Source organism: Hyperolius riggenbachi, chromosome 1 (assembly GCF_040937935.1).
Source record: "Hyperolius riggenbachi isolate aHypRig1 chromosome 1, aHypRig1.pri, whole genome shotgun sequence".
NCBI lineage: Eukaryota > Metazoa > Chordata > Amphibia > Anura > Hyperoliidae > Hyperolius > Hyperolius riggenbachi.
Window position 1 is genome coordinate 294,434,976 of NC_090646.1, and position 25,927 is coordinate 294,460,902.

Sequence of the window (25,927 nt, forward strand, 5' to 3'; positions counted from 1 at the left end):
ACATATAGGAATGTATATAATTTTCCAAGTAGTATAACAAACATACCATTTCCTTCTTTAATGTTGCCCCATCCAGAGATCATGCACTTCCAACCAGCTGGAAACTTCTGTAGGGCAGAAGGAAGGCAAACAGGCTGTATATACTTATTAAAGGTCAAAGAACTAGACAATTCCACCACAGCCACATCAAAGTCCAAAGTCAGTGGATTGAACTGAGGATGTTGGATCACCCTCCTTAAGTTAATCTTCACTGTCATGCTGTCACCTCCATTAAGTGCTGTGGATCCCAGATGTGCAGTGATTTGGTCCATCTTAGTTCTGAAGATAACAAATATGTGAAAGGGATTGTTAGCAGTGTATTATTTATCAGTATCAGCATCCTTTTTATATAATAGAAGTATAATAGAAGTATAACACAGTGCTGTAAATCAAAATAAAATGTATAGAATGAACATAAGGCAAATAATCATGAAGGCATGACATATTAGGATGAAGGGATTCAAAGGATACCTGAAGTGAGAAGGATATGGACGGTGCCATATTTATTTCCGTTTAAACAATGCATATTGCTGCTCTTCCGCCTCTAATACTTTTAGCCATAGACCCTAAACAAGCATGCAAACAGGTGTTTCTGACAGAAGTTTGACTGGATTTGCTGCATGCTTGTTTCAGGAGTGTGATTCAGACACTACTGATGATAAAAGCAGGACTGCCAGGCAACTGGTATTGTTTAAATAGGAAATAAATATGGCAGCTTGCATATACCTCTAACTTCAGGTGTCCTGTAAAAAGTCAGTGTTGAGGGAAAACTATATGAGGTAAGAAAGATGCCAGGGGTTGAAGGTGCTGGAAGTAACTATTAGATAATGATTGGATGATGATAATAGAAGTAATAATAAAAATAGCATTGCTCTAGTGCTTTTCTTCCAGGGGACTTGAAGAGTTGTTTGTACAAAGGATGCATTTTCACAGGCTAATAAAATAAAAGTTTTAAAACGTATTGAAGGTATACTGTATCTAATTTAAGAAATCTGCACTTAAGTCTTTCTTAAGCAAACTGATAAAAGGTGGGCACTGTCCTTCAGCAGATTTCCTCATATTGGGAACTCTGCAGTTCTTTGTCTCACTTGAAGATGGAGCTCTGTGAACATTCTGAACTGTCACCTGACCAATGTGAAGCATGTATAAATAAGGCTGCTTCTGCCATTCGTGAACTGCTAGATCTTTGTGCTAGTAGCCCTTGTGACTCTGGGAATCAATCCTTCATGCTTTTCCTTGCCTCCTCCTAATGTTATTGACTTCCTGGTATCGACCTCCTGTTTGTTTGACTACTCCTTGCCTAGTGTATATTTATATCTGATTTAGATTTGACCCTTCCATACTTGACTATTCATTTGTTTGCGGTTAATGTTTATCTGCTCTTGAATTGCATAAATTATGCACCTGTACATTGCCTTGTATATATCTGCTGTAGATAATTAGTTAGGGTTGGTCTTCTGGGATATGTGGTGCACTATGTGTTTCTGATTCTGTGTATATTCAGTTTGGTTGCATGCATATTGATCTTTTGTTCTTGTTCAGTCACGTTAACAATCTGCATGCACAGATGGTGTTTTCTGTTCGGTGCTGTGCCTCCAATAAAACTCAGTCAACTCAAAATGTATGCATATATCTAGAAAAGCAAAATTACAGTCCGGATCAGATCAATGATAGCCAAGAATTTCCTGCAACAAGGTGCACAGTTCATACAAATAATTCTCTCTTCAATTAGCGTGAACACTCCACCACACCTTTTTGTGGGAATCTCACTGGCGTAGACCCTTATCACATGGATCTTATTGCGCTTGTGACACATTAGCTGTGCCTCTCCTGCCACACAGAATGACTCTGGCTTCTCCCTCCCAAGATACAGTCTTCTGTCTCTTTCACCTCAAGCAAGATCAACTCGCAATAATTAAAGAACTTAAAAAAAGGAATGCTTCACTATTGCGAGTTGCTCTTGCTTGAGGTAAAATAGCTGGGAGATTGTATAGTGGAAGAAGCCAGAGTCATTCTGTGTGGCAAGGGAGGCCCAGTTAACATCCTACAAGTGCTATAAGACCCATGTGACGAGAGTCTTGGAATCAGGTGACTCCCACATGATAGGGGTGAAGGGCTCTCACAGTGGACTAATTTGAAGGCATGTTGAACCTCTATTACATATATTCTTTCCCTACCCTATCCTCTAAAACTAACCCTCCTAACTTTACCTATAGCACTATCTGGAGCTCAACTATAAACACTTGTCACAAATAGAATTGTAAAACCATAAAGAAATGCAAGTAGCTATACGCAAATTACTTTATGTGGGGTCACATGACACCCAGTTTTGGGTGATGAAGACCAACAAATGGCTTGTCTCATAAATGCTATCAGCAACTATCAGAAGAAGTGATCATGCCTTCAAGACATCAGCGAGCAGTTAATGGCTTAGGAACAAGACCCTATTGTGGACCTGTGTGATCTGAATTTATTGATGTGTGTAATTGCCAAAGGTGTTGGACGTGACATGAGTACCATCCAGCGGTGTGTAATGATGAACACAGAAACATCAGAGAACACACAGAAGAAGCAATGGATTGAAAAGGCGGACAACAGAGTGCACAGACAGGCAAACTTGCCAAACAGCTCTTCGTGCCACTATGGGGAGCTTATAGCCAACATATCTTGAACTCATTGCTTATGCAGCTGCCAAATGTGTGGTTGATCGTGCCCATATGTTGATGTGTAAGTGATGTTGGTATTTGGATATGCCGGCTTAGTTTAGTCAGCTTTGCTAACTATTGTCCTGAGCATAATCTGTTCTTCAGCAGAAATTTTAGCTGTTTTTTTTTTTTAAAGAGGAGCTGTTAGGTATAGGGTCTCAGAGAAAAAAAAACACATATATCAGTAGCTAAAGATTGGCTGTACTTACATTACATATGCATTTCACTGTCCACGTTTGGATTTCACAGAATTTTTATATAGTATTTGCAGAGAATGATGCTCCTAACAGCTCATGGCAGGTTCTATGTTTGTCTGTCTCCTATGAAGCCAATTGTGATGTAATATCCTCCCTCCTTCCTGATGATTCGATCAGGATCAACGATCCTAATGGTTCATGATCCGGACAACACTATTGTGCAGTGAATATTAATTAGCCATGTGGCTAGGAACAATAGCGGACTCATGCAGTATACTCTAAAGGAACATGTGCCCTGTGATTTTTCAGTGCTGTGATGTTACAAGCTGCTGTAACATGAGCCTGTAACTTCCCACTGTGAAAGCAGCCTTAGGGCATGATAGGGAAATGAAGGGGGAGGACCCAAGGTAGTGCAGAGTGGGGAGAAGAAGCAGCCCCAGAATGCTTTTCAGTATGGTATGCGGCCTGGCGGCCTCCTTACGAGCTTAGGAATAACCAGCCTTGCTGTTAAGCAAGCATCAAAGTAAGAGAGATTTTTAACTTCAGTATTGCCTTTTTGGCTTTCTTCTAAACTGTTTAACACAGGAGAATAGAGGTTTAAATTAGCTTTTGCAGGCTGACAGTTACTCTTTAAAGAACGCTGATTTTTGCATGCAACCAAGCAGCTTGTGTGAATTGTATTTCAATAAATGTTTAGATTGTCTGGTATATATATCAGGAACCCATGCCATTCTGTATCTTTTTTCAGTATATGCTTGGGTGATATGTTATGCTGGGGATACACGGTACGTTCTATTCACCCCCATAGTGCATCATTAGGATCAACGTTGACCCTCTACATCACAGTCAGCAGGCACATTGTAGCCAATTAGGCTACACTCCCTCCTGGAGCCACTCCCCCCTTATAAAAGGCAGGCAGCGTCAGGCATTGGATTCACTCGTGTGCCTGCAGTAATTAGAGAAGGGAGAGCTGCTGCAGACTCTCATAGGGAAAGCTTAGTTAGGCTCTTGTAGGCTTGTTAGCTTGCTCCTTGCTGATTCTTATTGCTAAAAAAAGCACCCCTCAACAGTAGTGTTGGGCGAACACCTAGATGTTCGGGTTCGCGAACGTTCGCCGAACATCGCCGCGATGTTCGGGTGTTCGCGCCGAACTCCGAACATAATGGAAGTCAATGGGGACCCGAACTTTCGTGCTTTGTAAAGCTTCCTTACATGCTACATACCCCAAATTAGCAGGGTATGTGCACCTTGGGAGTGGGTACAAGAGGGAAAAAAATATTTGAAAAAGAGCTTACAGTTTTTGAGAAAATTGATTGTAAATTTCAAAGGAAAAACTGTCTTTTAAATGTGGAAAATATCATGTTTCTTTGCACAGGTAACATGCTTTTTTTCGCCATGCAGTCATAAATGTAAAACAGAGAAGAGGTTCCAGGAAAAGGGACCGGTAACGCTAACCCAGCACCAGCAGCAGCAGTCGTGATGGAACAGGAGGAGGCGCAGGAGGAGAAGGCCACGCTTTGTGAGACACAACAACCCAGGCCTTGCATGAGGACAAGAAGCGTGCGGATAGCATGCTTTGTACCGCCATGCAGTCATAAATGTAATAAAGATAAGTGGTTCAATAAACAGGGACCACGCGGCAACGCTAACCCAGCAGCAGCAGACGTGATGGAACAGGAGGAGGCGCAGGAGGAGAAGGCCACGCTTTGTGAGACACAACAACCCAGGCCTTGCATGAGGACAAGAAGCGTGCGGATAGCATGCTTTGTACCGCCATGCAGTCATAAATGTAATAAAGATAAGTGGTTCAATAAACAGGGACCACGCGGCAACGCTAACCCAGCAGCAGCAGACGTGATGGAACAGGAGGAGGCGCAGGAGGAGAAGGCCACGCTTTGTGAGACACAACAACCCAGGCCTTGCATGAGGACAAGAAGCGTGCGGATAGCATGCTTTGTACCGCCATGCAGTCATAAATGTAATAAAGATAAGTGGTTCAATAAACAGGGACCACGCGGCAACGCTAACCCAGCAGCAGCAGACGTGATGGAACAGGAGGAGGCGCAGGAGGAGAAGGCCACGCTTTGTGAGACACAACAACCCAGGCCTTGCATGAGGACAAGAAGCGTGCGGATAGCATGCTTTGTACCGCCATGCAGTCATAAATGTAATAAAGATAAGTGGTTCAATAAACAGGGACCACGCGGCAACGCTAACCCAGCAGCAGCAGATGTGATGGAACAGGAGGAGGCGCAGGAGGAGAAGGCCACGCTTTGTGAGACACAACAACCCAGGCCTTGCATGAGGACAAGAAGCGTGCGGATAGCATGCTTTGTACCGCCATGCAGTCATAAATGTAATAAAGATAAGTGGTTCAATAAACAGGGACCACGCGGCAACGCTAACCCAGCAGCAGCAGACGTGATGGAACAGGAGGAGGCGCAGGAGGAGAAGGCCACGCTTTTTGAGACACAACAACCCAGGCCTTGCATGAGGACAAGAAGCGTGCGGATAGCATGCTTTGTACCGCCATGCAGTCATAAATGTAATAAAGATAAGTGGTTCAATAAACAGGGACCACGCGGCAACGCTAACCCAGCAGCAGCAGACGTGATGGAACAGGAGGAGGCGCAGGAGGAGAAGGCCACGCTTTGTGAGACACAACAACCCAGGCCTTGCATGAGGACAAGAAGCGTGCGGATAGCATGCTTTGTACCGCCATGCAGTCATAAATGTAATAAAGATAAGTGGTTCAATAAACAGGGACCACGCGGCAACGCTAACCCAGCAGCAGCAGACGTGATGGAACAGGAGGAGGCGCAGGAGGAGAAGGCCATGCTTTTTGAGACACAACAACCCAGGCCTTGCATGAGGACAAAAAGCGTGCGGATATAGCAGCAATGCTTTTTGCCGCCATCAGAATCAGAATCAGAATTTATTTCGCCAAGTACAACGGTGGATTGTACCCGGAATTGGTTTTGGCGCATACAGGGTCGTTGGTGAAAAACAAGAAAATAGCACGGTTAAGCATGGTACATACGTAGACGTGGGACAAGCATACATAGGACAACATTACAGTTTGTGCGTACATTCAAGCAAAGCGTCATATACAATTAAGCATGGAACATACGTATAAACAAAAGCAAAATCAAAGCAAAAACAGAGCATTACAGCATACACGTACAGTTAACATAATACAAACAGAGCATTACAGCATACACGTACAATTGACGTAATACAAACATAGCATAGCAAGACATACACTGATAGCGGGAACAGAAAAAGAGTGGGACTGGAGGAACAGCCTGAGAGCTGATATGAGCGCTGCCATTTTCGGCACTGGACGCTACACAGCGACGCGCTCCCAACTAGACAGGTGCTACCGATTGTCCGCGAAAAGCAGAGAGGATGCTGGGGGGGGGGGGGGATCATGAAGGAGGTGGCCAGCAGGGATCACTTGGGCCAGGTTGCTCGAGGAGAATCGCTCCTAATTTCAGGGTCCGCACGGCTGGTTGATGAGGGTGCGGACACAGTGGGGCCCTTTGCTGGGCAGCAGTGGTGGACAGCAGTGGTGGATGTGGGGCCCATTTATGCAGTCATAAATGTAATACAGATGAGAGGTTCAATAAACAGGGACCGGAAACGCTACACCATCCCAGATGTTCATTGGTCATGTTACTTGGTTGGGGTCCTGGAGTGTTGCGTAGTCATTTCCAATCCAGGATTGATTCATTTTAATTTGAGTCAGACGGTCTGCATTTTCTGAGGAGAGGCGGATACGCCGATCTGTGACGATGCCTCCAGCAGCACTGAAACAGCGTTCCGACATAACGCTGGCTGCCGGGCAAGCCAGCACCTCTATTGCGTACATTGCCAGTTCGTGCCAGGTGTCTAGCTTCGATACCCAATAGTTGAAGGGTGCAGATGGATTGTTCGACACAGCTACGTCATCTGACATGTAGTCCTTGACCATCTTCTCCAGGCGATCGGTGTTGGAGGTGGATCTGCACGCTTGCTGTTCAGTGGGCTGCTGCTGCATGGGTGTCAGAAAATTTTCCCACTCCAAGGACACTGCCGATACCATTCCCTTTTGGGCACTAGCTGCGGCTTGCGTTGTTTGCTGCCCTCCTGGTCGTCCTGGGTTTGCGGAAGTCAGTCTGTCGGCGTACAACTGGCTAGAGGAGGGGGAGGATGTCAATCTCCTCTCTAAAGTCTCCACAAGGGCCTGCTGGTATTCTTCCATTTTGACCTGTCTGACTCTTTCTTCAAGCAGTTTTGGAACATTGTGTTTGTACCGTGGATCCAGAAGGGTATAAACCCAGTAATTGGTGTTGTCCAGAATGCGCACAATGCGTGGGTCACGTTCAATGCAGTCTAGCATGAATTGAGCCATGTGTGCCAGAGTCCTACCAGAATCCTCATCATCCTCTTGTGAGCGTTGTGATAGTTGTTGTGATGCATCATAGTCGTCACCTTCCTCCTGGTCTGCTTCTGCTGACCATTCGCGCTGAATTGTCCAACGTGCACCGCTCTGGCCCTCGTCAGTGGTGGCATGAAATTCCTGCTCCAACTCCAGCTGTTCCTCCTCCTCTTCTTCGTCATAGCTGCTGGGGCCAGCGTTCCCTGAGGCGGATGGCCTGATGTTGGTACCATCACGCTGATCGTTTTCTCCTTCATATTCCCCCAGTTGCATCATGACAGCTGTTTCCTTGATTTTCAACATTGACCTCTTCAGTAAACACAGCAGTGGTATGGTAATGCTGACTGAAGAGTTGTCACTGCTCACAAGCAACGTGGATTGCTCAAAATTTTGGAGGACTTGGCAGAGGTCCAACATGTTGGCCCAATCGGATCCACAGAAGCTTGGCAGCTGTCCGGATGCGCCTCGGTACTGCGCCGTCATGTACTGGACCACTGCACTCTTCTGCTCACAAAAGCGGGCTAGCATGTGCAGCGTAGAATTCCAGCGCGTAGGGACATCACACAGCAAGCGATGGTGGGGGAGATTGAAGCGCTCCTGCATCTTGGCGAGTGCCCCCGAAGCAATACTGGAATTTCTACAATGTTTGGCCACTCGACGCACCTTCAACAGAAGATCGGCCACGCCTGGGTATGTCCTCAGGAACCGCTGAACTACTAGGTTCATCACGTGCGCCAGGCAAGGGATGTGTGTCAGCTTAGCCAACCTTAAAGCGCGAATGAGATTACTCCCATTATCACACACAACCATGCCCGGTTTCAGGTCCAGCGGTGCCAGCCACAAATCCGTCTGTTCCTTTATTCCCTTCCAAATTTCCTCCCCTGTGTGCTGCTTATCCCCAAGGCAGATCAGCTTCAGCAACGCTTGCTGACGCATGCCAACAGCTGTGCTGCACTGCTTCCACGATCCTACTGCTGCTGGGTTAGCGTTTCCGGATGAGGTACAGCTTTGAGATGCGTTGGAGGAGAAGGAGTCAGAGAGGTAGGTGCTGCTGTTGTTATCCAGTGGGAGGGACGGCGGTGCAGCTGTTTGCGGCGTGGGCAACACCCGCGCCGTAGCAGGTGAGGAATCGCTGCCAGGCTCCACAAGGTTCACCCAGTGCGCGGTAAGGGAGATGTATCGACCCTGGCCGAACGCACTCGTCCAGGTGTCAGTGGTGAGGTGAACCTTGCAGGCAACGGCATTCTTCAAGCTTCGGGTTATTTTGCTGACCACGTGCTCATGCAACTCAGGCACTGCAGAGCGCGCAAAGTGGTAGCGGCTGGGAACCACGTAACGTGGGATGGCCACTGACATCATGCCCTTGAAGCTGTTTGTCTCCACCACTCGATATGGCAGCATTTCGCAGGCCAGAAGCTTGGCTATGCTGGCTGTTACTGCCACGGCCCGGGGGTCATTTGCTGGCAATTTCCTCTTGCGCTCAAACATCTCCGACACAGACAACTGAACCGTAGCGCTGCACACGGAAGGGCTGTTGGTTGTTGTGTTTGATGAACACTGGGAGACCTCAAGAGCACTACTCCGGAAAGTGACAGTGTCAGCGTTGTCTGATGTTTGTGAATGTTGTGAACCACGCAATGGCTGGGCTACTGCTGCTGCTGAGGCGGGTCTGGTGGTGAGTCTGGTGAACCCAAGGGAGGCAGTGTTGCTGGTACCCTGTCCTGCCGCGTTTGCCCACAGAGTGGGATGTTTGGATAGCATGTGGCGGCTCATGCTGGTGGTGGAGAGGTTGTTAATACTTTTCCCCCTGCTCAGGCGGGTCTTGCACACCTTGCAAATCGCCATGGTAACATCCTCAGTGCAGTCTTCAAAGAAAGCCCAGACTTTGGAGCACCTGCCTTGTTGGCGATTTCTGTTTGCTCCTCTTTTGCCTCTCACTTGAACTTCCACGCTTGTGGTGCCTGAAATTGCGCGCCGCCTACCTTGTGGCACAAGGCGAACTCGTGCAGCAGTGGGTTCTTCAACAGACTCATCTGTGCTGCTGCTACGACGGCGATGTTCTCGTTCACAAACAAAATCTGGGTCTCTGTCCACATTGTCCATACCCTCCTCTTCCATCTCCTCAAACTCGTCATATGTCATTGTGGGGGGCCGCCGCCGTGGAGTAGAGCTCCCCAGAACAACCTCTGCACAGCTCACTCCAACGTCGTCTTCCAGATCTTGTCGGCCGACCTCCTGCAATTGCAACCCCTCCTGCCCAACTTGCTCTTGGATTTGGGTTTCCGAGTCCTCCTCGGACTCGCCTTGTATTTCAGTGCGCGGTGCATTTCCCACAGTTAATGGTTGTGAATCCGGGCACAACATTTCTGGCTGTTCCTCCATTGACCTTTGAAAGGTGGAAGTTTGTTGGGCTGGGAATAGCTCCTGCGAATACCCCATTGTGTCCTGAGGTAATTAATCGGACTGGTTATCTGGCAGTTGTGTGCGTGGTGTCGCTGGCGGTTGTGTCAGCTTTGTGCCCACTGGCTCCTTGTAACTGGCTGAGGACTCGGACCTCGTGCGTGATGTGCTGGTGCTGCTTAACCCACTGCTGGACGCTTGAGAGGTCATCCAAGTAATTATCTGGTCCTGTTCTTTTGGATTTGTGAGGGTTGTTGTCCTGGACAACATGGGCGGTATTGAGTGGGTTTTCTTGGGTGCTCCCCTGTGGCCTGTACGTGAACCGTCAGGGGAAACACCTCTTCCCTTGCCCCTCCCTCTTTCACCGGATTTCTTCCTCATTTCACTTATCCTTACAGTACACGCTGACTGGCAGCAGTACAGTGGCAGTACAGAAATGCTATACAGTACCACTATTCCCAGCAGCGACACAGAGCACAATGCTATACAGTGGCGGGTGAGCGGTGTACTACTATTCCCAGCAGACACAGAGTGGCAGTAAACAGAATGCTATACAGTGTGGCTGAGCGAGGTACACAGAGTGGCAGTAAACAGAATGCTACATAGTGTGGCTGAGCGAGCGGAGTACTACTATTCCCAGCAGACACAGAACAGTAAACAGAATGCTATATAGTGTGGCTGAGCGAGGTACACAGAGTGGCAGTAAACAGAATGCTATATAGTGTGGCTGAGCGAGCGGTGTACTACTATTCCCAGCAGACACAGAACAGTAAACAGAATGCTATATAGTGTGACTGAGCGAGGTACACAGAGTGGCAGTAAACAGAATGCTATATAGTGTGGCTGAGCGAGCGGTGTACTACTATTCCCAGCAGACACAGAACAGTAAACAGAATGCTATATAGTGTGGCTGAGCGGTGTACCACTATTCCCAGCAGCGACACAGAGCACAATGCTATACAGTGGCGGGTGAGCGGTGGACCACTATTCCCAGCAGCGACACAGAGCACAATGCTATACAGTGGCGGGTGAGCGGTGTACCACTATTCCAAGAAGACACAGAGTGGCAGTAAACAGAATGCTATATAGTGTGGCTGAGCGAGGTACACAGAGTGGCAGTAAACAGAATGCTATATAGTGTGGCTGAGCGAGCGGTGTACTACTATTCCCAGCAGACACAGAACAGTAAACAGAATGCTATATAGTGTGGCTGAGCGGTGTACCACTATTCCCAGCAGCGACACAGAGCACAATTCTATACAGTGGCGGGTGAGCGGTGTACTACTATTCCCAGAAGACACAGAGTGGCAGTAAACAGAATGCTATATAGTGTGGCTGAGTGAGGTACACAGAGTGGCAGTAAACAGAATGCTATATAGTGTGGCTGAGCGAGCGGTGTACTACTATTCCCAGCAGACACAGAACAGTAAACAGAATGCTATATAGTGTGGCTGAGCGAGGTACACAGAGTGGCAGTAAACAGAATGCTATATAGTGTGGCTGAGCGAGCGGTGTACTACTATTCCCAGCAGACACAGAACAGTAAACAGAATGCTATATAGTGTGGCTGAGCGAGGTACACAGAGTGGCAGTAAACAGAATGCTACATAGTGTGGCTGAGCGAGCGGTGTACTACTATTCCCAGCAGACACAGAACAGTAAACAGAATGCTATATAGTGTGGCTGAGCGGTGTACCACTATTCCCAGCAGTGACACACAGCACAATGCTATACAGTGGCGGGTGAGCGGTGTACCACTATTCCCAGCAGCGACACAGAGCACAATGCTATACAGTGGCGGGTGAGCGGTGTACTACTATTCCCAGAAGACACAGAGTGGCAGTAAACAGAATGCTATATAGTGTGGCTGAGCGAGGTACACAGAGTGGCAGTAAACAGAATGCTATATAGTGTGGCTGAGCGAGCGGTGTACTACTATTCCCAGCAGACACAGGACAGTAAACAGAATGCTATATAGTGTGGCTGAGCGGTGTACCACTATTCCCAGAAGACACAGAGCACAATGCTATACAGTGGCGGGTGAGCGGTGTACCACTATTCCCAGCAGCGACACAGAGCACAATGCTATACAGTGGCGGGTGAGCGGTGTACCACTATTCCCAGCAGCGACACAGAGCACAATGCTATACAGTGGCGGGTGAGCAGTGTACCACTATTCCCAGAAGACACAGAGTGGCAGTAAACAGAATGCTATATAGTGTGGCTGAGCGAGCGGTGTACTACTATTCCCAGCAGAAACAGAACAGTAAACAGAATGCTATATAGTGTGGCTGAGCGAGGTACACAGAGTGGCAGTAAACAGAATGCTGAGCGAGCGGTGTACTACTATTCCCAGCAGCGACACAATGACTGGGGGGACCCTGGCTAGCGTGGCTGGAGCGCGAACTACCCTGCCTGCCTACCCAAAGCTAAACCCACAGACAAATGGCGGAAATATGACGTGGTTCGGGTATTTATTTACCCGAACCACGTGACAGTTCGGCCAATCAGAGCGCGTTCAGGTCCGAACCACGTGACCCGTTCGGCCAATCACAGCGCTAGCCGAACGTTCGGGGAACGTTCGGCCATGCGCTCTTAGTTCGGCCATGCGGCCGAACGGTTTGGCCGAACACCATCAGGTGTTCGGCCGAACTCGAACATCACCCGAATAGGGTGATGTTCTGCAGAACCCGAACAGTGGCGAACACTGTTCGCCCAACACTACTCAACAGCTCTTCTTGTTCTTGTGATCTTTTTTTTTTTTTTTTTTTAATCTATTTTTTTTTTGTGTGTGGCCCACTTGCATTATATACAGCCCTGTCAGCCAGTCGCAGCTGGCCTTTGGCACCTTAATTCCTACTGTGCCTCTGCCAGCAGCCCAGCACATTCAGTGACTACCTGTGTGTGTGACAGGCAGCTGCACATTTGTAATCCCATCCTAATCCCTGCACCTGTTCACTGTTCAGTGCACCTACCTACCTACCTATCTACGTGAGCGCACGCATTGTTAATGACACCAGTCATTGCACCTGTTCACGGCAGTACCTGTGTGTGTGTGTGAGACAGGTGCACATTTGTAATACCCATCACTGCATATACCTACCTGTTGTGTTCAGTGCACCCACCTACTTACGTGAGCGCACGCAGTGTGATATTTAATACCACCAGTCACTGTTCACGGTACGTGTGTGTGACAGGTGCACATTTGTAATACCCATCACTGCACATACCTACCTGTTGTGTTCAGCGCACCCACCTACCTACATGAGTGCACGCAGTGTGATATTTAATACCACCAGTCACTGTACCTGTTCACAGTACGTGTGTCTGAGACAGGTGCACATTTTTAATACCCATCAATGCATATACCTACCTGTTGTGTTCAGTGCACCCACCTACCTACGTGAGCGCACGCAGTGAGATATTTAATACCACCAGTCACGGTACCTGTTCACGGTACATGTGTGTGACTGGTGCACATTTGTAATACCCATCACTGCATATACCTACCTGTTGTTCATTGCACCCACCTACCTACGTGAGCGCACGCAGTGTGATATTTAATACCACCAGTAACTGTACCTGTTCACGGTACGTGTGTGTGATTGGTGTACATTTGTAATACCCATCACTGCATATACCTACCTGTTGTGTTCAGTGCACCCACCTACCTACGTGAGTGCACGCAGTATCATATACCACTCCGTGCATACCTGTTAACTGCACCTGTGTGACTGCACATTGTATTAGTCAAGTCAGTGCATACCTTTCACTTCATCCCCCCCGATATGGACAAAACAGGTAGAGGCAGAGGTGGAGGCAGACCCAGAGGAAGGCCATCTGGCAGGTCTGTGCAAGGTCGTGCTGATGTGATTTCATCAAAGTGCAGTGCTCAGACCAAAGTACAGTGCTCAGAAGAAGGCACGTCCCATCAACTCCCAAGATTGTCAGGACGTGGTTGACTATTTAACACAGAACACCTCATCTTTCGCAGCCACCAGCGCTACTACAAGCACCACATCTGCTGCATTTGACACTTCGCAGGAGTTATTTGGCGAGGAAATCACTGATGCACAGCCATTATTGTTACAACAAGATAAAGGTGCTAAGCAAGTTACACCACCTCATATGTCTGAGTTGGCGACACTATGGATGTAGCGTGTGAGGAGAAGGATGATGAAGTACCTGCTGTTGGTGCAGTTTTGGAGATGTCTGAGGCAAGCGAAGCTGGGCAGGATGATAATGATGATGACGATGATACGGATGCCATGTGGGATCCTAAGAGACAAGATGACTAAGGGGACAGTTCAGAGGGGGAGTCAGAGAGGAGTAGGAGGAGACGAGTTCCTGAAAGAAGCAGGGGGAGCTCGTCATCAGAAACAGCTGGTGGCAGTGTCCGGCACCATGTATCGCCACCTATGGACAGCCAGCCAACATGCCCTTCAACGCCAGCTGCTGATGCCACCATAGTGCAATCACCCCAGCGGTGCTCAGCAGTTTGGAAATTTTTTAATGTGTCTGCCTCAGATCAGAGCAATGCCATCTGTTCTCTCTGCCTCCAAACATTGAGCCATGGAAAGACCAACACCCACGTAGGGACAACTGCCTTACGAAGGCACATGCAGAAAAGGCACAAACTGCAATGGGAAGAGCACCTGAGCAAAAGCAGCACACAAAAGAAAAGCCACCCTCCTTCTCCTCTTCCTCCTTCAGGTGTAGCATCTTCAGCCGCTTTCTCCCTTGTACCTTTACAGCTACCCTCCTCCACTCCGCCTCTGACCTTGAGCAGATCCTGCTCCTCTGCCCACAGCTGCCAGGTGTCTGTGAAGGAAATCTTTGAGCGGAAGAAGCCAATTTCTGCCAGTCACCCCCTTGCCTGGAGTCTGACAGCTGGCTTGGCGGAACTGTTAGCTCACCAGCTGTTACCATACCAGCTGGTGGACTCTGAGGCCTTCCGTAAATTTGTGGCCATTGGGACACCGCATTGGAAGATACCATGCCGCAATTATTTTTCTAAAAAGGCAATACCCAAGCTGTACCATGAAGTTGAGAGGCAAGTGGTGTCATCTCTGGAGCACAGCATTGGGTCAAGGGTCCACCTGACCATGGATGCCTGGTCTGCCAAGCACGGTCAGGGCAGGTACATTACTTACACAGCCCTTTGGGTCAACCTGGTGACCGATGGCAAGCAGGGAGTACGTGGCTGTGCAGCGGAACTTGTGATACCTCCACTGCTTGCAGGCAGGCCTGCTTCCACCTCCTCTCCTCCTGCTACATCCTCTTCGCTTTCGTCCTCCTTGGCTGAGTGGCAGTTCAACTCTACAGGTGCTGCAATCTCCTCTCCAGCTACACAGCCCCAGCTCCCCAAGGCCTATGCTGCATGCCAGGTACGACGGTGTCACGCCATCTTAGACATATCTTGCCTCAAAGCAGAGAGTCACACTGGAGCAGCTCTCCTGGCTGCTCTTAACAAACAGGTGGATCAGTGGCTGACCCCGCACCAGCTGGAGATCGGCAATGTGGTGTGTGACAACGGCAGCAATCTCATTTCCGCTTTGAATTTGGGGAAGCTGACACATGTACCCTGCATGGCACATGTGCTGAATCTAGTCAATCAAAGATTTGTGTCAAAGTACCCAGGCTTAGAGGACGTCCTGAAGCAGGCCAGGAAGCTGTGTGGGCATTTCAGGCAGTCTTACACGGCCATGGCACACTTTGCCGACATTCAGTGGAGAAACAAGTTGCCGGTGAGATGCCTGATTTGTGATAGCCCGACTTGCTGGAATTCGACCCTCCTTATGTTCTCTCGCCTGCTAGAATAGGAGAAAGCCGTCACCCAGTACATCTATAACTACAGTAGAAGGACACACTCTGGGGAGATGGGGATGTTCTGGCCCAACAACTGGACACCCATGCAAAATGCATGCAGGCTCATGCGGCCTTTTGAGGAGGTGACCAACCTGATGAGTCGCAGTGAAGGCACCATCAGTGACTTGATCCCGTACGCTTACTTCCTGGAGCGTGCTGTGCGTAGAGTGGTGGATCAAGCTGTGGAGGAGCGTGAACAGGAAGCGTTGTGGGATCAATTCTCATCAGAACCAGATGTTTCCTCAACACCTGCGGCAGCACAGAGGGGGGGGGGGGGAGGAGGAGGAGGAGGAGGAAAAGTCGTGTGGGGAAGAGGAGTCAGACTCGGATGATGAGGAAGGTGTTTCTTTGGAGGAGGAGGAGGGGGCGGTGGCAGAAGAACAACAGCAGCAGGTGTCGCAGGGGGCTTGTGCCGCTCAATGTTCCCGTGGTATTGTTCGTGGCTGGGGGGAGGAGGAGGACTTACCTGATGTCACTGAGGAAGAACAAGAGTAGATGGATAGTACGTCTAAATCCAACTTTGTGCAGATGTCGTCTTTCATGCTGTCCAGCCTGTTGAGGGACCCCCGTATAAAAAAACTCAAGGGGAATGAGCTGTACTGGGTGGCCTCGGTATAGGCACAAAGTGGCGGAGATGTTTCCAAATCACCAGAAGGCAGAAAGGATGCAGCACTTGCAGAACAAGCTGGCAACTATGCTTTACAATGCGTTTATGGGTGATGTCACAGCACAACTCAATAAAGGTACCACTGCCAGTAATCATTCTCCCATGTCCACGCATGTCCACCACCAACAGGGTCCAGGACTTCATGTGGATTCCTGAATTTTTAAGGCCGCTATACTCATTTTTCTGGTGCGTGTACATGCCTGCCTAATATTTCTGGCTGCACTGCAGCTGCAACAACAAAACAAAAGGCATGTACGTGTGCCAATTCCCCTTCGTGATCATTACCTTGCCACGGTGAAGGGGCTTGCGTATCACAGTGAAGCAATGACCAACGGTTATATGAGTGTCTGGGGGGGGGGGGGGGGGCTGGCACACCAAAGATAATAAGGTTGTTGCTTCAACTTTGTGCAGATGGCGTCTTTCATGCTGTCCAGCCTGTTGAGGGACCCCGTATAAAAAAACTCAAGGGGAATGACCTGTACTGGGTGGCCACGCTACTAGACCCTCGGTAAAGGCACAAAGTGGCGGTCATGTTACCAACTCACCTTAAGGCAGAGAGGATGCAGCACATGTAGAACAAGCTGGCAAGTATGCTTTACAATGCGTATAAGGGTGATGTCACAGCACAACGCAATAAAGGTACCACTGCCAGTAATCCTTCTCCCATGTCCACGCAGGCAAGGACAGGACGCTCCAGCAATCTCATGGTGATGTCGGACATGTGGACATTCTTTAGTCAAACACCTCGCCTTAGCCCTTCCGGATCCACCCTCCACCAACGCCTGGACCGGCAGGTAGCCGCCTACCTGGCCTTAAGTGTGGCTGTAGACACTGTGAGCAGCGATGAGCCCTTGGACTACTGGGTGCGCAGGCTTGACCTGTGGCCAGAGCTGTCCCAATTTGCCATCCAACTTCTGTCTTGTCCTGCCTCAAGCGTCCTGTCAGAAAGGACCTTCAGCGCAGCAGAAGGCATTGTCACAGAGAAGAGAAGTCACCTAAGTCACAAAAGTGTTCAGTACCTCACGTTTATCAAAATGAATGAGGCTTGGATCCCGGAGGGCTACTGCCTACCCGAAGACTAAGTCAGTTCCCACACACAGCATCTCTGCCTGCAGGCCACTTGCCTTCTCCGCCACCACCAACAAGGTCCAGGACTCCAGGCGAATTCCCGAATTTTTTATTTTTCTGGTGCGTGTACATGCCTGCCTAAGTTTTCTGGCACACCCAACATAATAAGGTCGTTGCTTCATTGTGGACAGACCGAATTTGATCAGCTGGACAGTCACTGTTGTTCTATCATTGTGCTACCACAGCCCGGCAACCATATGGGCTTGAAAACTGCCACGGCCTGCACTCTCGCCATGGTGCGCACCAGTCCAGCACGGCCGTCACTACACAAACAGCTGTTTGCGGTGCGTTACACAGTGAGTTTGGTCTGTCAGTGTGAAACAGTACTCTAATTACACTCCCTGATTGATGTATACACATGCAAGATATTTTAAAGCACTTTAGGCCTGCAAATTAGCATTCAATGTGATTTCTGCCCTTAAAATGCTGCTTTGCGTCAAATCCAGATTTTTCCCTGGGACTTTTGGTGTCTATCCCACTCATCCATACAAAAACTCAGATGTTAGACCCCTTGAAACATCTTTTCCATCACTTTTCTGGCCAGCATAAGTGTTTGTAGTTTTCAAAGTTCGCCTCCCCATTGAAGTCTATTGCATTTCGTGAAAGTTCGCGCGAACCGAACTTTTACGTAAGTTCGCGGTCCTCGAACCGAAAAACGGAGCTTCGGGCCATCTCTATGCATGGATACATTACGTTAGCTCCCTTGTGCGATTGGTATGATGCGCTATCTGTCCCAAGAGAGGACGTCAGGATGTGTGCTCCTAATCCCTAAATAGGTTTGATGCAATGAATGTTTGCATGTCTGCACTATGCATGTTACAGGGCTAGAGTTAGGACACCTATGTTTACCTAGATACTTCAGCGCAGTGTAGGTGACTACGCAAAAGACTGCATTCTTCTGTGAACTAAGACCCCAGCTTTTAACGTAGCTGTATGGATATCAGTGGTGCCTGGATGAGTGAATCTTTGAATGCATTTGTTTGAATATTTGCATGCGAGTGTGCAAAGGGTTAATTGTTTTTTGCCAATACACAACACAGACAGTGTGCTGGCACCGGTTATGCGTTGGGTGTTTGCACATGCAACATTAATAATATGAACAAGGTGCTATTGCTGTTATTACATGCATGGTAAGAATAGTAAAACTTTGTGATTACGGGATATAAAGCCAGTGTGAAGTGAGGAACCAATTTTGTGTTATATTGATACAACTTATATTGGTGTGCATTACTGGAAGTGTGGCCTTGCATCCCATAAATTACATTTGAGGCCATATTGTTTATTGTCTCTTCCTGGCATCCAGTCAAGCAGCATGATCCTCTTTTTTATTAGTATTGAGATGAGTGATGTTAAATGATTTGGAATATAGAAATGCTTAATGTGTTATAGAGATAAATTATTTTTAAATGGGGCACTAAACAAAGCACCAGCTTGGGTTACCCCTGCTTGGCACCAAAACATTTTGGTAAGAAGCATAAGAAAAATCACAGTAGGTATCATCCAGGCCCCTGGACACCCACCAGTCCCTAGGCATCTGCCTAGGTTGCCTTGTGGCTAACTCTAACAAAACAGGATGCATTCATCACTTTGGTTATAAACTTTACACTGTATATACTCGAGTATAAGCCGACGAGAGTATAAGCTGACCCCCCAACCTTTACTTTAATCTCTAGGGCGACAGCCCCAGGACCACCTAATGACGATTGTTGTAAAGTCCTGGGGCGGGGATTATTATAACTGAGTCATTATAGCAGAGCCAGAAGGGGGCAGGCTTGGGCTTGAAAAGACATCAGAGAAGACAGAAAAAAACTGGGTCTCTACCTGGATTTATGGCCCACTGGCCAGTTTATTGTCAATACTACAGACAAAAGCTGTGCTTTTGTCTGTGGTATTGACAATAAACTGGCCAGTCGGTCATAAATCCAGGTGGAGACCCAGTCTTTTTTCTGTTTGCATGAAGTTACCGTTAGGTTGACACCCCGTCAACTGGTATTGGAATCTACTGGGTTGCAGCGCTGGGATTATCTTTATTGGATCAGATAAGACAGACTCAGCTATAATTATTCCTGAGCAAAGCCAGACTGAATGCTCAGTCGGGGATTTTATCATGGCTGATAACAAGCAGGCTGAGCAGTGAATGATGAAACAGAAAGCAGGGTAAGTGTTTTTCTAATGTTCCCACTGATATATATGGTAAAACACATAAGGGTGCTTCATCGCTGGGTCACTTTAATTCAAATATAGATTTGAATGTGGCACTGCAGGAGTCATAGCAACGCGACTAGGAAGAACAGTTACAGAGGACTCCTTGCTGTGTGATGAGTGTCTGGAGCTCCAAGCCACTGACAGCGGGGCAGAGCGGCGTGAGAGGACAGAGGAAGAGCGGAGACAGTGTGGGAGAAGCACAGTTCATGCCGACCGAGGCCCAGGCAGCAGCCAGCAGGTGAGAGCAATGCGCCAAGCCTCACCACACTACACACCGCGAGCTGCTCACCATAGCAATTACTGTATACATTCCATTCTACTCGGACGGGACGGCGACACACAGCGTGCAAATCTGCGTTTAAAAAAGCACACCATTCAGCTCCGCTCTTCCTATGGCGGGTGGGGGTGCTGTCGGGGGCTTGCAATTTAGTATATGACTATTTACTACAGTATCCTACTTACACATATAGTATATAGTGCACTATAGTATACTACTTATACATTACTATAATGATTATATACTAATTTAGTATATGAGTATAAGCCAAGACCCTCACTTTTGGGCCCAAAAACTCGGCTTATACTCAAGTATAAACGGTACTACAGTCCTGGCCAAAATGTTTTAAAATGGCACAAATACTGGATTTCACAGAGTTTGCTGCTTCAATGGTTTTAGATCTTTTTATCAGTTATTTCTGTTTTTTTGTATTGAAGTATAATTACAAGCATTTCATAAGTTTCAAATTCTTTTGACAATTACATCAAGTTTATGTAAAGAGACAATATTTCCAGTTTGCCCTTTCTTTTTCAAGACCTCTGCATTCCGCCCTGGCATGCTGTCAATCAACTTCTGGGTCAAATCTTGACTGATGGCAGCCTAGTCTTTCATAGGCCCCGTTCACATCACAAACGCGGACGGGCACGCACGCGGAACGCAACGCGTACGAACGCACGCCATCCGCGTTTGTGTGCGTTGCGTGGCTGATCCCATCACTGAAAAGTAAATGGGACAGCCACGCGTTTTTACAAAAAATGCGTGCAGCATGCGTTCCTGGACCGCACAGGTCCGGAACGCATGCAGTGTGAACATCAGACATTGCACTCTATGCAATGTCTGATGTCGTGCGTGTCTGCCTCCTGCACGCGTTTCCAAAACGCGGCTGGAAACGCGTGTAGTGTGAACGGGGCCTAAATCAGTGTTTGTATTTTGTCAGAATGTTGGAGTTTTGTTTGTCCTTCTGCCTCTTGAGTATTGACCACAAGATCTCAATTGGATTAAGGTCTGGGGAGTTTTCTGGCCACGGACCCAAAATTTCAATGTTTTGTTCCCCGAGCCAAAGTAGTTATCACTTTGGCATGGTGCATTATCGTATTAAAAAGGCACTGTTCTTAACCAAACTGTTCTTGTTCGTTAGTGTTACAAGATGTTTTAGTACAATTCTTTATTCATTTCTGTGTTCACAAAATTGTGAGTGAGCCCACTCCCCTGGATGAGAAGCAGTCCCACACATGAATGGTCTCAGGATGCATGAGACACGACTGATGGTAATGCTCAGTTGCTCACCTTTTCTTGTCCAGACAATCATTTTTCCAGATGCCCCAAACATTTGCAAAGGTGCTCCATCAGAGAAAATAACTTTACACCAGTCCACATATCAGTTCAATCCCTGTACTTTTTGCAGAATATCAGCTTGTCCCTCATGTTTTTCTTGGAGAGAAGTGGTTTCTTTGCTGCCCTTCTTGACACTGGGCCATCCTCCAAAAGTCTTTGCCTCACTGTGCATGCAGATGTACTCACACCTGCCTGCTGCCATTCCTGAGCAAGCCCTGCACTGGTGGCACCCTGATCCCGCAACTGAATCATCTTTAAAAGACAGTCCTGGTGCTTGCTGGACTTTCTTGGGTGCCCTGAAGCCTTCTTCTCAACAATTGAACCTATCTCCTTGAAGTTCTTGACGATCCAATAAATGGTAATTTTGTGGTAGGGCTGAAATGCAGTGGAAACGTTTTTTTTGGGGATTAAGTTTATTTTCATATGAATTGCAAAGAAGGATTTTGCAATTCATCTGAACACTCTTCATAACATTCTGGAGTATATGCAAATTGCCATCATAAAAACTGAAGCAGCAAACTTTTTGAAAACCAATGTTTGTGCTTTTGGTCATGACTATACGTACATGGATTCAAGATTATCACATATATAAATATGCGGTCAAAGGGGCCCTGAACAGACAATAAAAATGGAATCTAAACGTACTTGGAGCTTCCTCCAGCCCCCATTGCCCACGAGGTCCCTCTGTGTCCTCTGGGTCGCCTGGTAGCAGCTCTGGTAGCGTGCGACTTCGCTGGGAGGCATGCACAACTGCGCATGCACAGCCCGTCTGTGCGCCCGGTTCATTCTTTAGAGAACCACAAATGCACAGAATGCTCAGGGCGACAGGCACGTGATCGAGCCGGGTCACGCATCACTCCTGGCGAAGTCACGCTCTACCAGAGCTACCAGCAGGAGAACGGAGGAGACTCAGAGGATGCCGAGGGCCCTCACAGGCTACAGGGGGCTGGAGGAAGCCCCAGGTACGTTCAGATTCCATTTTTATTGTCTGTTCAGGGTCCCTTTAGATGTTAAACACAGGGTACGTCTAAATTCACTTTCTTATAAAATTCAGCTTAATGGAAGCAACGGTTCTTACTGACACATTACAGAAGACCGTACTCACTGGTTGAAACAGTGAGCTGCAGAGACCAGCCATCGATCTCCAATTATTGTTGCTCCACAAAAGTGATGTGACCCCTCCTTCAGGCTGGCTTGCCATGGGACTTCTCCTCTGACAGCATCAAATCCTCCCACTATTTTGTTGGGTTTTGTAAGACCAGGACGACTGCCACATTCTGCAATGATAATACATTTTTTCTAACGTTAATAGGACAAATGCTTTAAAGTCTTTAATAGTGTACCAGATTCCAAAATCAAACTGTTTCTAAGTACGTTTAAAGCAGTTGGTGGAAAAAGACTATACATTTATATTTACAAGTTTTGCAGCAGAATACAATTTCTAGCAAATTAACTGAAACATGTATTGGAATATACTTGAGGGATTGGTTGTAGACTAAAATGTACAGAATAACAGCACAGATAAATAACTTGGTACTTGTCAGTGCAGAGACTCTGTGATTATCATTATGAACCTCCAGTAAACAGCTTCTGACCCAGCGTGGCAAAGAGTGGAGCAGTGGGCACTCATCCTGCTTTCATTGGTAGCAGATATATGACACTAACATAAATGCTAAATAAAAAAAACAACAACATAGTCTCCCATGAAGATCCAAACTAGTCCAATCCCCAAGCAGAGCTAGTGAGTATGTGGTCTCATCATTGTGGAGTCAGCTGGCCTTATATGCCTCCCTGGAGAACGTTTTACAAAAGCATCAGAAAATTTGACCACTGTCTCCCAAATAACCATAGCTTGATACTAATGGGCACTGAGCCTAAGCTCTTACTATTCTGCACTGCATCCATTTTGATAGAATGCTATGAAAATGGATGCAGTACAGAATTGCCAGGGTCTATTGCCACTCTGAGAGAATACCATTCCTCTCATAAATGGCAATGCAATCCACAAAAATGTGTGCAGTTGGAATTTTTTTATGCTGTGGACTTAAATGGAACAATTACTAGTCCATAGAAAACTATTATGTCCTTGACTTGTCTGTTTTGAGTCTGCTGCCAAGTCCATCAACATGCAAGGCAATGGGCAAAGTATGAACTTGCCCTGTGCTTTTCAAAATCTCCATGGCTAATGGGAATACTGGAAACTTGGGTATGTTATGGGATAGCCCAGGACTGGATTTGCCATAAGGCACTGTAGGTACGTGCCTACAGGTGCCGGATGATGGAAAGGCGGCTCACTCCCCTTGGCGAGTGCCTCCTTACCTATGCAGAGTCCTGATGAGAGTGGACCTCCCACGTGGCCCAGGCCTCCATCTCCGTGTTCCTGCGGCCGCCGCCTCAGGCCCCAGTGGAATCGGCTACTCCGTGTGCCTCCAGCTCCGTGCAAAAACCCAGCCCCCTCAACACCCTGCTCAAAGCTCCGATCCAGACTTCCCTCTGCTCTTGGCACCGATTCCGCCTCCAACACTGCAGCCCCGCTCCTGCCTCTCTGCGGCGCCGTCCCAGCCTCTCCATCTCGGATACACACCTGAAGGGGCCCAAGCTACTCTCAAGCTACTCCGGTAAGCAAGCTTTACCTGCCACCCCAACACCCTTGCTTGCTCCCTTGCCTGCACCCTTGCTCGCCCTACCTGCACACTGGATCTGAACTCTGTGCCCTAGCACCCTTGCCTGCCATCCCCGTACATTGGATCCTCAGGGGGGCCCCCACCTGCTCTGTACTCCTGCTGGACCTGCTTTTCCATCTGCCTGCCACAGGGAGTATACTCTGCTTGTTACCTGTGCCCCATCTGCTCTGCACACCATGCTGGTCCTGCTTCACCTATCTGCTCTGTACACCTTGCTGGTCCTGCTTTACTAGCTGCCTGCCACAGTGACCACGGACTCTGACTGCTATTGCCTGTTACCTGCACGTGCCCCATCTGCTCTGCACACCTCACTGGCCCTGCCTTACCAGCTGCCCACCACAGTGACTTTTTTTGCCTGTCACATGACTGTTTTTGCCTGTTATTGCCTGTTACCTGCACGTGCCATCTTATTGCTCCATCTACCATCGCAGCTCCATGGCTCGGAAGCAGCCGCACTCCCCAAGCACGACGCGCATTACCACGCACACCAGAGAGGAACTCCTGCTATGGGAGGCCTGCAGTGCTGCGTCCCATGCATCCCTGGGGGACACAGTCTGGGCACACATCAGGCTACTTACCAGGAGGGCCAGGTGGGCCAGCAGAACATACCGCCCCAGGGGTAAGAGAGCAGGAGTACAAGCGAAGCTTAAAAGGAAGGGCCTGCGTTCACTCATCCCAGCCATTCTCCTGGCTAACGTCTGCTCCTTCCCAAACAAGCTTGATGAACTACTCATACTACTTGGACGCAATCGTTTAATGGGCGCAAACACCCCAGTCCTTTGCTTCACTGAGACGTGGCTAAATGACACCATCCCGGACAACTCCCTCCAACTACCTGGCTTCAACCTCTTCCGTGCAGACCGTGACAGCGCACTCTCCGGGAAACGGAGGGGGGGGTGGCATCTGCTTCTATATCAAGGCCACTTGGTGCACTAACACGTCCATCATGGTCAGACGCTGCTCCCCAGACATCGAGCTCCTACTCATAAACTGCAAACCTCAATATTCACCAAGAGAATTCTCCTCCTACGTTCTTGTAGGAGTATATATCCCCCCCAGTGCCAACACCAAGATCGCTCAGCGTACACTCAGCGACACCATCTCACGGTGGGAGACCTCCCTCCCAGACTCCCTCTTCATCGTCTGCGGGGACTTCAACAGCGCGAACCTCCACACGGAGATGCCTCGCTACAAACAGCACATTACTTGCCCCACCAGGAATCAGAACACCCTGGACCATTGCTACACGGTCCTCAAGGATGCGTACAAACCTATTCGACAGGCTCCCCTAGGGAACTCTGACCACTGCCAAATCCATCTAATTCCCAACTACAGAAGGCACCTTGAATCATCCAAGCCAGTCCACAGGACTGTGAGAAAGTGGACAGAAGAAGCTAAGCTGCAACTACAGGCCTGCTTCGACTGTACCGACTGGGCGACCCTCGAGTCAGCCTGCCTGGAGGATTGGTCAGAGAACGTCATCTCCTACATCAGCTTCTGCGAGGAGCTGTGCATCCCCACAACAACCTTCAGGGTCTACCCTAACAACAAGCCCTGGTTTAACGGCAAGTTACGTCGGCTCCGGAAAATCAAGGAAGAAGCGCACAAGTCCGGAACACCGGAGGAATTCAAGGAAGCCAGATACACCCTCAAGCGCGAAATTAGCAACGCAAAGAGGGCCTACTCCAACAAGCTGGGGCTCCGCCTACGCTCAAACAACACACGGGAAGTCTGGCAAGGTCTTAGGGCAGCCACAAATTTCAAACCCTCACCACAACATGCACCCCCGAGCCTCGAACTTGCAGAAAAACTCAACGAATTCTACTGCAGGTTTGAACAACCAACCCATGTAGGAAACCCGAGGGCCACCCATTGGGCAACCCCCACCTCTCCTAGTACTGGCAGTGCCCTACCAGAACCAGCAGTAGTCCAGGTGTCTGACGTACTCAGGCACCTCCGGAAACTAAATCCTAGGAAAGCCTCTGGCCCAGACGGCGTGTCA

The 25,927-nt window shown here is 48.4% G+C and overlaps 1 protein-coding gene across 4 annotated transcripts in view; it reads right to left on the reverse strand.

Annotated features, from left to right (window-relative positions):
• TMPRSS9 (transmembrane serine protease 9) overlaps window positions 1–25,927 on the reverse strand; it is a 394,042-nt gene that overhangs the window by 87,048 nt on the left and 281,067 nt on the right. For all 4 annotated transcript variants that reach the window (XM_068233739.1, XM_068233736.1, XM_068233737.1 and 1 more), the window contains 2 exons: window positions 22,347–22,518; window positions 47–318 (listed from right to left, as the gene is read on the reverse strand). In XM_068233739.1, the coding sequence (XP_068089840.1) occupies window positions 47–318; window positions 22,347–22,518 (444 nt within the window). The remainder of the gene's footprint in view (window positions 1–46; window positions 319–22,346; window positions 22,519–25,927) is intronic.